Source organism: Artemia franciscana, chromosome 5, assembly GCF_032884065.1.
Source record: "Artemia franciscana chromosome 5, ASM3288406v1, whole genome shotgun sequence".
Classification (NCBI taxonomy): Eukaryota; Metazoa; Arthropoda; class Branchiopoda; order Anostraca; family Artemiidae; genus Artemia; species Artemia franciscana.
In genome coordinates, this window is record NC_088867.1 from 46,676,487 (window position 1) to 46,690,413 (window position 13,927).

The 13,927-nt window shown below is 33.7% G+C and overlaps 1 protein-coding gene across 2 annotated transcripts in view; it reads left to right on the top strand.

Annotated features, from left to right (window-relative positions):
- The window catches only part of LOC136027494 (peptidase inhibitor 16-like), an 89,099-nt gene that overhangs the window by 11,479 nt on the left and 63,693 nt on the right, over positions 1-13,927 (top strand). For both annotated transcript variants that reach the window (XM_065704807.1, XM_065704806.1), the window contains exon 3: positions 6,048-6,209. In XM_065704807.1, the coding sequence (XP_065560879.1) occupies positions 6,048-6,209 (162 nt within the window). The remainder of the gene's footprint in view (positions 1-6,047; positions 6,210-13,927) is intronic.

The window sequence follows — 13,927 nt, forward strand, 5'->3', positions numbered from 1 at the left end:
ATTTGTGGGCACACGTAAAAACATTAAAATTACATACAAATATGCGTGTCGGATTGCAAAACGATGACTCTGGTCAAACATTTTCAGATCAATTGCTGTCAATTGGAAACGGAAGGCTCCCAGTAGACTCAATTTCAGGACGTATACAACTACCTGCTGATTTCTGTAATTTAGTGAAGTCCAAAAATGAATTGATTGAAAAAGTATTTCCGAATATTCTAAAAAATTATAAAAATAATAAATGGCTAAGTGAAAGAGCGATTCTCGCACCCATAAATATAGACGTCCACGAAATCAACAATATTGTTTTGACCAAGAATCGAGACCAGGCAGTCCTTTACAAGTCAGTCGACACAGTTTTGGAACCAAATGAAGAGGTTAATTATCCATCTGAATTTTTAAATTCCGTGGATCTTTCAGGGTTTCCACCACACGTGCTACAACTAAAAATAGGCGTACCAATAATACTTTTAAGAAATATCAACCCACCAAAGCTTTGCAATGGCACGCGACTTGCCCTAAAAAAAATAGAAAACCTAATAGAGGCCACAATCTTGACAGGGCCTTTTGAGGGTGAGGCTGTTCTTATTCCTCGCATTCCCATGATTCCAACGGATCTGCCTTTTCAATTTTAAAGGTTGCAATTCCCAATTTGATTAGCATTTGCAATCACCATTAACAAAGCTCAAGGTCAATCATTAGAAAAATGTGGTATAGATCTTAATACTGATTGTTTTTCCCATGGACAATTGTACGTTGCATGTTCGAGGGTCGGTAAACCTGACAATCTATTTATATCCAGCTACAATTGGACAGCGAAGAATGTTGTAGATTCGCAAGTTTAACGCAGTTAATTTGTATTGTATCTATCTATCTATCTATCTATATAAAAACGAGTTGTGTGTATGCATGTTTGTTTGTTTGTAAAAAGAGCGTTTGCATATGACGTCATTATTAGTACATATGGCTTTGTATATGCACAGACAATGGGAAAGCCAAGAATGTTGCATATTCTCAATTTTTACGTAGTTTGAAACACATATATAAATCTATTTATATTCACAGATGGGACACAGGGACACAACTACAATGGCACGTAACTAATTTGGCGCGTAACGACTTACGCGCGCGGGGGCTTGGGGGGGCGCGAAGCGCCCCACCAACTAGGTGTTGGGTGGCGCGAAGCGCCACCTCAACAGCTAGTTTTTATATATATAGATAGATGTCTCTGTGTCCCTGTCGTCATTTGTGTCCCGATGTCCCGGTCTGTAATTTCGTCAGTCGACAAATATGACGTCAGTCGACACACAAACATGACGTCACTCGACACACAGACACACAGACAACTTATTTATATATATATATATATATATATATATATATATATATATATATATATATATATATATATATATATATATATATATATATATATATATATATATATATATATACTAGCTGTTGTCGTTACGCGCCATAGTAGTTATGCGCCATTGTAGTTGCGTCTCTGTGTCCCACCTGTGAATATAGATAGATACATATATTTTTAACTACGTAAAACTTGCGAATATACAACATTCTTGGCTGTCCCATTGTCTCTGTATATAAATAGATTGTCAGGTTTACCGACTCTTGAACATGCAACATATAATTGTCCATGGGAAAAACAATCTGTATTCAGATCTATACCTCATTATTCTAATGATTGCCCTTGAGCTTTGTTGATGGTGATTGCTAATCGAACATTCCCCGTGTCCTCGTCGTCATTTATATATCCCCCTGTGCCCCCCCCCCCCCGGTGTCCCCGTTGTCGTTGTTTCCCTGTGTCCCGGTCGTCATTTGTGTCCCGGTGTCCCAGTCTTTAATTTCTCTTTGAGTGTCGCGGTCGTCATTTATATTCCCTGTGTCCCAGTGTCCCGGTCGTCATTTTTGTCCCGGACGTCATTTGTGTTCTGGTGCCCCGGTCTATAATTTCTCTTTGAGTGTCCTGGTCGTCATTTATATTCCCTGTGTCCCGGTCCTCATTTGTGTCCCGGTGCTTTGTTGATGGTGATTGCTAATCGAACATTCCTTGTGTCCCGATCGCTTTCTCTTTGAGTGTCCCGGTCGTCATTTATATTCCCTATGTCCCGGTGTCCCGGTTGTTATTTGTGTCCCGATGTCCCGGTCTGTAATTTCGTCAGTGACGTCAGTCGACACACAAACATGACGTCAATCGACACACAGACACACAGACAACTTATTTTTATATATATAGATAGATTGAACGTCAATATTTTTCAATTTTGTTTTTTTTTTACAAATGAACCGAATCTAAATTGTGTTCTTAAATTTTGGATTTGAACGATGGTTATAATTTAAAGTAGGATCGACTAGAAAATTTTTATGCACAATAGAAATGCTGAATACCAATTCAATGTTCAAAAAAGAAAATTATAGAAAACTAGCCGTTGGTGTGGCGCCATCAACACCTAGTTGGTGGGGGCGCTTTGCACCGCCCCCCTCAAGCCCCCCCACACGCGTAAGTCATTACACGCCATATTAGTTACGAGCCATTGTATTTGTGTCCCTGTGTCCCACCTTTGATATATATATATATATATATATATATATATATATATATATATATATATATATATATATATATATATATATATATATATATATATATATATATATATATATATATATATATATATTGTTTTCACGTTGCTCTTGTGATTCCTCGGCACGATTTTTTTGGTAATTTCTCTTTGAGCCGCAAGCCTGTTTTTACGTTGTTCTTGTGATTCCTCGGCAAGATTTCTTTTTGTTACTTTCTCTTTTAGCCGTAACCCTTTTGGCATTATCTCTTTGAGCTGCTTCCTCGGCTGTTTCTTCTGTCATTGTAGGATTTATACTAAAATTTCTCGCACGATTTGATTCCTCGGCTGTTTCTTCTGCCATTGTAGGATTTATACTAAATATTCTCTTTGAATCGCCCCCTCATATACTTATAATGACGTCATATACAAAGCCTTAAATACTTATAATGATTTCAACTTACAATGACGTCATATACTAAAATACGAAATACATACATGACGGCATAATGCTCAATCCTTATAATGACGTCAGTCCTCAAACATACATACAACTTATTTATATATATATATATATATATATATATATAGATATGAGAAAACGAACGGAGTAATTTGTTTTCTTTATTTTCTATCTGCTTCAACTATAAATTAATAATTTCCAAAAAAAATTTAATATTGAGTTTCCAAGTTTCAGAGCAATTAATGCTGTCCGGTAGTATTTTCGTTTCTTATGATGCAAGTAGTTTCAACAAAATAAACGGTTATGTTAGCACTTATTTTAAAGCTTCTTTTAGCTAATTTGATTCAAGCGTATGTCATCCATTTTTTGGTACAAAAATTCCTTCATGAAATATACTAGTTTGAAAGTTTCAAGGGGTTGACAACTTCAGTAGTAAGGCACACACTGAAACCAAAAATAAGCCGATACCAATTGTGAGACATGTAGGGGACTTATAAGAAAAGGTCGGCTGTTAGATCATAATCATCTTTGGCAGTGAGGGACTTGCAAATTTTGCTATTTGGTGTACCTATTATTTGTTTCCAGTGTATTTGATGGTAAGACCGTGTTGGTTCCAGTGGTAAGACATGTAAGGGACTTGTAAGTAATAATCGCCTTTGAGGCTACAATCATCTTTAGTGAAGAGGGGCTTGTAGCTTTTGCTAGTTGGTGTAGCCCAACCATACTAATTGAAACCTAGAATTAAGTGTTTACGCAACGGGTACAAACGATAACGTAAAACAACGAGGTAATAATAAATAGATTGTCATCTGTGGTATTTTGATCCTGAAAAGTTACATTTAGCTTTATAATACCAACTAGATTTTATAAGATATTGTTCCAAGTCCTGATCCGTCACGATGTCTACGATTTAAAAGGATACAGTTCAACTGGCTGCAAAGTCAATTTAGTCACTTCTTTCGATATTCTTTTGTTATTGTTGTTTTTTCAACGCTGAAGTATAGCCTTTAATCATGTGATTACTGATCGTGTTCTTCTTTGAAAATAACGTTTTAAAAGCTTCGATAGGCTGACAACTTCAGCGTTTAACCGATAGCAAAGAAACAAAACCAAAGTGTTGCTCTCGATAGTGGCTAAAATTGGTATTTAGCATTATAAAATGGCGCAAAACGTCAATTTAACGATTTACTTTTTTGGGTAACTTGTCTATTAAACGGAACACAGTCAAGAATTACGCAATATATAAGATCTAACAAAGTCCGGTTTCCCTTCCTGGATTGGTTATGATTTTCTTATTTTGAGCGAGAAAACTGAAGTACGTCTATTTTTATTAATTATTTAATATGTAGAGGTGGTCAAGGGTTGAGATAAGTAGGTTTAGGTTGAATATTTAATATACTGGGTACTGCGCGGCCTACTTTCCACAATTCTTTGTCGTAGTTTCCATAATTTTGTTTCTAAGGTATTGTGTTATCGTCAGGGTTTTGGTGCATTTCATTAGGATGAATGTAACTTCAAGTACCGTTTTTGCCACCCCAAAAGGGTGTTAGATGTTTGAATTCCCAGCCAAGTGTATTTTTAAATATTTTTTGAATATTTTCTTCATAACTACAAATTACTGTTTACGAGAAGCTGAATAAACAATTTAAAATTAATAGCAGTGACAAGAACTTTGTTACTAGATAGTATCCTTAAATGACTTAGTTTCAATTTTAAGTTTCTATGGTCTGTGGTTCACTTAATACGATGGTGCAGCTATTCCTGGAATCTAATGAATGTAATCAAACTATACTTTGAAAAAATTACAAGGTTTTCATGTACACTGTTTTTTGTGCATTCATAACTTTTAATGATAATGTAATCCCCCCTCCCTTCATAATAGGTCTGTCTCTCTCTCTTTTGTTACAAAGCAAGTATAAGATTCTTGTGGCCTAACTTATTGAAAAGAATAGCTTTGTTATTGAAGTTAACCCAGAAGAACAACATTTCATTTACAAGGATTATGCAGCAACTATTGTGGCAATGAAAACAGAATTAGCTGGCTTTACCTCTGATTAGAATACTGAGAGGATTAATCTGTTTCCACGCAAGGAATCTCTATAGAATGGAAAATAGATGATATTTTCCAATATTTAGGCTTTAAGGCATTAGAAGTAGGCTGGCAAAGTAGACTTAAAGCTTATAAAATGAAAACGTCCGAACTACGGTAAGGTTTCTATTCCGGTCAATGCGTCCTTTGAGAACTATATTGTTGGGTCCTTCTAAGAAAAAATCCATTTTTTTATTGTCTGTCTAAAAATGGTTGTAAAGAAATGCAATTTTATTATTATATGATCAGGAAGATTTTAGTTTATTTCATGCACAAAGTTTAAGGATAGAAGGACAAAAGTTATGGCTGTGGTCTAAGATTTTTGTTTTTATCAAATAAAGTAAAATAAGATGGAAAAATGAAATTCTCCTCAAGCTATATCCAGACTAAACCAATACACTTCTCATGTTACTAATAGAAAACGTGAAATCGAGGTATAAATCAGACATATGTTAAAAAGTTGTGAGTTGTGAATGCAGCAGCTTTGAATACTTTGGGGTTTCAGATCTAAGTCTACGGGCGCAAATATTTTGTTAGTTTTCAATAGTTTTCACATAATTTACTTGTTTATTTCATGTTTCTAAGAAATTGACGCTCCCCCACTTATTTTTACAAGCACCAAGTAGTCATATCCATTTGTTTACTTATTCTATATGTATGTATAATTCTAAATTTGTCTGTTTCTTTTTTCTTTATATAGCAGGCTTTATAAACACGGTGACTCGCAGTTTAGTGATTGCAATCCTATAACTGAGTTAGTAGATATTTCCAACAGTTTTATTAATTTAACTAATACGAGAATTTACCTCTTTATTCATTTATCATATTCCAAAACCTATTATCAGCTGGTAAAAAAAAAAACTAAGAAGTATGAGTGTATCCAATTATATGTTTATTTCATTATTTTCCACAGGGAATACCAAAAGACTGCCAAGGCCTTGTTCGAGGAGTTGAAAACTTTGAAAAGGTGTCTATTCTCTCATTTCATAATAAAGTGAGAAGTAAAGTTGCATCTGGAAATGAAAGGAAATCTTTCAATGGAAAGCTGTATTCTGCAGCAGATATGACAGAACTGGTAAGTCATTTTTCCCAAAGATTATTTCTCCTTCATTCAGTTTCATTCTCAAAGAGCTTCTCATGTGGTGATGTTACTTAGAGATACTTTATAGATACATTACAGATACTTTACAGATACATCACAGATACTTTACATGTACTTCATGTATACTTTATAGATACATTACAGCTACTTTACATATACAGATATCAAAATAAAGTAATAAGTAAAGCTGCCTCAGGAAATGAAAGGAAATTATTCAACGGAGAGTTGTATTCTGTTTTAGATATGATAGAACTGGTAAGCCATTTTTTCCCAGAGATTATTTCTCCATTCAATTTCACTCTCGAAGACAAATTTATGTGCTGCCGTTACTCACTGTTACTGTATAGATCATTATAGATAATTTACAGATGTATTATAGATACTTTATAAATACAGATATTAAAATAAACCAAGAAGCAAAGTTTCCTCAGGAAATGGAAGGAAATCTTTCAACGTTTAGATACATCATAGAAAATTTACATATCTATTATAGATACTTTGTAGATACAATATAGGTTTTTTTTTATATACAGAGATATCAAAATAATGTAAAATGTACAGTTGCTTCAGGAAATGAAAGATGATCTTTCAACGGACAGCTGTATTCTGCTTCTGATATGACGGAACTGGTAAACCATTTTTCCCAGAGATTATTTCTTCATTCAGTTTCAATCTCAAAGACTTACTCATATGCATTTATTATTTACACACACTTTACAGATAGTTTATAGATATTTTATATATACAGATATCAAAATAAAGTAATAAGTAAATCTGCACCACATAATGAAAGGAAATTTTTGACCGACAGTTGTGTTCTGCTTCTGGAATGACAGAACTGGTAAGCCATTTTCCCAAAAATTATTTCTCCTTTCAATCTTAAAGACCTGCTAGTGTGCTGCTGTTACTAACACATACTTTATTGATCCATTAGATACTTTACTGAAACATTACAGATACTTTATATATACTTTATAGATACATTACAGATACTCTATATATACAGATAAAAGTGAGTAAGTAAGAAGTAAAGTTGCATTAGGAAACGAAAGAAAATTGATCAACGGACAGCTGTATTCTGCTTCTGGTTTGATAGAACTGGTAAGCCACTTTTTCTTGGTGATTCCTTGTCCATTCAATTTCAGACTCAAAAACCAACTTATTTGCCGCCATTATTCGTTGTTGCGAAATAGTTTGTTTTCTTCATGATTTTTTTGGTTATTTCGTAATAGAGAGTGTTTTCTTAAACACATTTTAAAACTTTTTTATGACAGTTATCTTCAAGACGTTTTAGGACCTTTCGAAATGTATTTTTAAAGCATTTTTCTTCAAGACGTTTCAAGACAGTTCATGAAATTTTTTTTGACATTCTTCTTCAATATGTTTTTCAAGACGTTTCAAGACATTTCAAGACGTTTTTAAGACATCTTTCTTTAAGATGTTTTTCCAGATGTTTCGAAACATTTCAAGGCATTTTTGTGATATTTTTCTTCAAGCCGTTTTTCAAGACGTGTCAAGATATTCCAAGGCGTGTTTTAAGAAATGTTTCTTAAAGTCATTTTATTCAAGAAGTTTTCAAGACATTTCAAGATGTTTTTAAGACATTTTTCTTCCAGACATTTTTCAAGACATTTCAAGACGTGTTTTAAGACACTTTTCTTTAAGACTTTTTTCAAGGTGTTTTAAGATGTTTTAAAACATTTTTCTTAATGACGTTTTATAAGACGTTTCATACACTTCAAGAAGTTTTATAAGAATTTTTCTCAATAAATTTTTTAATATTTCTTTGGTTGTTAGTAGGTTTGGTTGTTAGTTGTTTCTTTTTGTAGTAGGAGATGATTACTTATGTTAAGGATGACGCAAATTCGTATAACTTGTTCCTTCCGGGGCTCGTGGGGCCACCGCTTGTAACTGAGGAGAACACGCAGTTGGGGTGTTAGGTAATGATGATGAACGCCTGGGATGTTACATAATACTTAAAGAGATTTCATTTTCTTCCAATGCTTTTTTAGTTCTTTCTCACTAAACTTTTAAAATCCCAAGAGTTTTATCCTTATTAGTATTTGGAAGGGGTTCCCTTCAACGCACTGGAGCGATAAACAACTAAACCAAGAAAGCCTCCCTGATATTCCGAATCCGGTGAATACTTTCCAATTTAAACATTGGAGTACGTGTTTCCATCGTATAAAATAATTAATATGCTGGACGAGAAAATCAATTATTGGAAATTTTTTAGGTTTAAGGTGCATTGCAATACTTTATAGGGTATTATAAGATAATATTGGGGATTGTTCTAAGCACATTTTTTTAGTAATAGAGTCTTTTACTCTATTGGATAAATAATGCGCTATCAGAGGTGAAATAAAAGCAAGAGTATATTTATGGCTAGAATATGCTACACCTTCATATGCGATTAAAATTCATATGCGATTATAGGCTACAAGATGCTTAAATTGCAGAAGTGCAATTTATTGAGGTTTTATCATTGAGCAAGAAATATAAAGGACACTTACTTTTGTACAAACAAGTTTTATTTATAAACATTTTCACAGACATTTTAAAATCTTTTCACTCTTAGGGCGTTGAATTTTATATTATAAAGGTAGGAAGGGGATATTTTCAACAAGAAAGTCCTTCAATCGAGGATTGTCTGCACCAATCCTAATAAATTCACTGTAATTATATCAGCGACATCGAAAAAATATAATTGTGTTTGAAAACCGTCAGTTTTAGCCAATAAATCTAGATACCTTGAGAGGAAGGGATGACTTATTAGAGGTAAATTCAACGGGCACAGGGTATATGGCTTAAATCTATATTTTTTTTTTGGCATTATTTTCTAGTGATACTCAGCCTTTGACACTCAATGGCTAACACACGGCATCTTCTGGCAACCATTATAAGGTGTACGGCATTTTTCGGACATTTTCCTCAGAAATTTTCTTTAAAATTAGAATCGATCGCCTAAACTTAATCAGAAATCCCCAATAACATTTCTTCTCATGACTTCTGGCAATTGAGGCCAGCATGGTAAAATCTATCAGCCCTATGACTCCCTCTGGCGTATGTTGTTACACTTAAGGTTTTTTAACCTTTTCTCACATAAATAAATGTATAAACTAAAAATGACCATTGTTTTCATTTGAACTGCAGAAACTGGGTACAAAAACACAGAAAGATATGCACTTGACTACTAAAAGCACCACCTCCACAGCATGGCTATCTGCATCCAACCTATAACCACCACCAGGATTTTCATTGTTAGATTGCCATGTTCAATGGCAATTTCAAGCCTTTGGCACTAAATAGCTGACACTCCACACCCTCTGTTACATTGCGTAATTTCATTGTAAGATTGCGACGTTCAAAGGTAATTTTCAGCCTTTGACACTCAATGACTGACAATTAGCACCTTCTGGCAACCGTTGTCACTCCAATGGTGTTTTCCGTTTTTATATTCATTTTTAATATTTGTTTACACTACAATCGATCGTTTAAACTTAATCAAAGATCTCCTATTATGTTCCTTTTGATAACTCCCTGGCAATTGATGCCAGCTTGGCACAATGCAACAGCCCGATGACAACCTCTGGTGCAAATTATTACACCTAAGAGTTTTTCAACCTTTTTTTCCCACGAAAACAACATTATAAACTAAAAATGACGATTGTCTTTATTTTAGAAGTGGAAATTTAGCATTTCAATGTTAGATTGCGATGTTCTATGGTGATTCCCAGCCTCTTATACTAAATAGCTAACACAAAGTGCCATCTGGCAAGCATTATCACATATATCACACTCTCAAGCATTTTCCTGAAAAGATAATTATATTTCTTTAATAATTCTAATATTAAATTTTATTTACACTAGAATCGATGGTTTAAACTTAATAAATAATTCCAAATAGCGTTTCTTCTGCTGCATCCTGGCATTTCCAGCCTGTAACATTCGGTGGCTGTCACAAGGTGCCTTCTGGCAAGCATTATCACACGTTTTTATGACCCAAAAATAGAATATATTACATTTTAAGGAAATCATAATGAATTTTTCCATGAGATGGATTTAAAGCATTCATTTTTATGAAGAATATCTAATTATTATAGTAAGAACACTTTATTACATTATTTTTTAAGTTTCCATGCTTTTTAGGGTTTGCTAACAACTAAAAGGCTTAGGATGCTTATGAAAAAGCCAGAATGCCAAGAAAAGGCAATTTCAGGGACATAGATATTACTACCAGGCTCATAGCGTATCTACTAGAGTTTGAGATGGATTAACGGCTTTTTTTTTACCAAAGTCAAGAGAGATCAGCTGGATATTGGGAGAAATTTTTTAGTATTTTTCTAGAGAATAATGTAATGTTGTTCAAAATATAAGTAAACAGTCTATCTTAGATAATTTTCAGAGATGCTTTTCTAAAGAAGGATATATACATGATCAAAACATAGGAAAATAGTCAATCTTAGAGAATTTTTAAGAGACGTTTTCCTAGGGAATTATATGAACTTGTTCAAAACACAGGAAAATAGCCCTTCTTAGACAATTTTTAGAGGTGTTATTTGAACTTTTTCCAAACCTAAGAAAATAGTCCTTCTTAGGGAATTTTTAAAGACGTTTTCTTAGAGAAATGATATTAACTTGTTAAAAACATGGGGTTTTGTTTACTCATGCAAATGATTTTTTTGATGCTGCGTAATAGGACTTGTTAACCCATGCAAATGATTTGTTTGGTTGTTATGTAATAGAGGAATGTTTACTTATGATAAGGATGATACATTCTCACATGACCTGTCTGTTCAGGGCCTGTGGAAAATTCTCGCTTGTAACCGGAGAGGACACAAACTTGGGGTGTTATGTAATGCTGGTTTGCACGTGGGATGTTGAATAAAATTTTAAGAGATTTCATTTTCTTTTAAGGTGCTTATCTCTTATCAGGAAACCTTATAATCCAAAAATTTTTGTCCGCATTTGAATTTAAAAGAGACTTATCCTCAAAAAAAGGAGGGCTAGATGGCTGAATTAAGAACCTTTTCTAATATTTTTATTCGGGAATTAGTTTCTTCTGCAAACGTTTTGATAAGGCTATGGACAACATTTTCCCTATGTCTGAAATTGGTGACATGTAGGAGAAAAAACTGATCGCTAGAAATGGATAAAATTTGATTAGAACCGGCTTATAACAGCGTTCTTAATTTTCTAACATGATTTAGTCAAGTTAAGTTAGCCACTGAATCAGTGACACGTTTCATAGCATTGATTTTAGATATTTCATTTCCTGAATGATTACATATTAAAGATTCGTCCTGGAATAAGAAATCTAGGGAATGAAGGCTTTTTCACGTACAAGTTTTATTAACAAAAAAATAATTCAAAAACATTTTTAAGAAATTCCACTCTTAGTTCACTAAAATCAATATTATACTGGTGGGAGGGAGGTATTTTTGACTAGAAAGACGTTCAATCTAGGATTATCAAAATAAAGGCTAATGAATTCAATGTAAGTATATCCACAACATCAAAAATATAATACTACACGTAAATCCTTACTCTTAACAAAAAACCTAGATCCCTTGGAAAGGAGAGGGTGACTGATTAGAGGTGAATTCAAGGGGGCAAGGGACTTACGGCTTGATTCTATATTTTGTTCATTGATTTTTGGTATTATTTTATGTTGATTCCCAGGATGTGACACTCAATGGCTGTCAAATGGCACCCTCTGGCATCCATTATGACACATATGGTATTTTAGGACACTTTCCACTGAAAGTATCCATTTGAAGTAGAAATGATTGTTTATACTTAATTGAAAATCCCCAATAGTATTTCTTCTGATGACTCCTGGCAATTGAGGCAAGTGGGGCAAAATTTACAAACCTGATGAGACCCTCTAGTGCACATTTATTCACCTAAGGTTTTTCCAATACTTTTTCCCACAAACATAACTTTATAATCAAAAATGATTATTGTTTTTATTTGAATACCGTAAACTTGTCATTTGATGGCTATATTATGACATTCTATAGCTATTCCTTGCCTGTGACATTCAATGTCCGGCTCTTGGTATTGTCTGGCAGCCACTATCACACATATGGTATTTTCAGACAATTTACTCAGAAAATATCCTTTTACACTAGAATCAATGGTTTAAACTTAATGGACAACCTCCATTAACGTTTCTTCTGATGACTCCTTGCAATTGAAGCTATCATGACGCAATCTACAAGCCTAATGACCCCCTCTGGCGTATATTATCACATCTAAAGATTTTTCAACCTATTTTTACCACAAAAATAACTTCATAAAGTAAAAATGACCATTAGTGTTATTTGAATAGTAGAAAATTGCTTTTTTATTGTTAGATTTTGATAATTCATGGTAATTCCCAACCTGTAATACTAATGGCTGATACACGTTATCTACTGGCATCCATTATCACACATATCGTATTTTTCAGACATTTTCCTACAATCATCCATTTATACTAGAATCGATCGTTTAAACTTAATGAAAACCCCCCAATAACGTTTCTTCTGATGACTCCTGGCAATTGAAGCCAGCATGGTAGAAACTACCAGCCCAATGGCCATTTCCAGCAAGTATTATCACTCCTAAGAGTTTTTTTTTCAACCTTTTTCTCCAAAAGTAACTTTAATAACCAGAAATGACCAATGTTTTCATTTGAAAAATGGAAATTTGCCATATCATTGTTATATTGCAATTTTTCATGGCAATTCGCAGCTTATGAAACTCAACGGCTAACACACGGTACCCTCTGGTAACCATTATCACACATTTGACTTTTTCAGACATTTTCCTTCAAAAATATCCATTTACACTAGTCATTCAATCATTTGAACTTAATGAAAAACCCTTAATAACGTTTCTTCTAGTGAGTACTGGCAACTACGGCCAGCAGGGCACAATCAACATGCCCGATGACACCGTCTCACCCACATCATTGCATTTTAAGGGTTTTTCACCCTTTTATCCCACAAAGAATAACTTTATAAACTCAAAATGATCACTTTTTATATTTCAACACCGGAAACTTACCATTTCATTATTAGATTGCGATGGTTCATAGCGTTACCCTACCTGTAACACTCAATGGCTGACACACGGTACCCTCTGGCAACGATCATCATGAATATGTTATTTTACGGACATTTTTCTCAAAAATATGCACAAGAATTGATCGCTTAATTTTAATGACATATCCCCAATAACGTTTTTTCTAATATCTTTCAAGGTGAATTTTCTTCTTTCAACGGGTTTGCTTTTTCTTCTGGATTTCATTTTCTTTCAAGGGTTTTTTCTCCTATAAAATCTAAAATCTAAAACCTATTAAATCTATTTTATAAAACCTATAAAATCTAAAGATTTTTCGTCCGCAATATGATTCGAAAAAAATTTCCCCTCAATGGAATGGAGGACTAAATAGTCAGACTATGAAATAATTTATAATATTATTATTCGGGCATAAATTTCTATGTTACAGCCTATCCCACTCATGGGGGAATTCCCTACCCACTTTCTAGAATAATTAAATAGTTCCCATGTTTCCAACCCTTTCCATATGAGAGTACAAAGCGTCTCAATACTATTGATTTTTGCTTTATTAGATGCATCTCCCTGGTACAGCTTTATTAATTTTCTAAACAGACCTAGACAGGCTAATTTAATTATTGAAT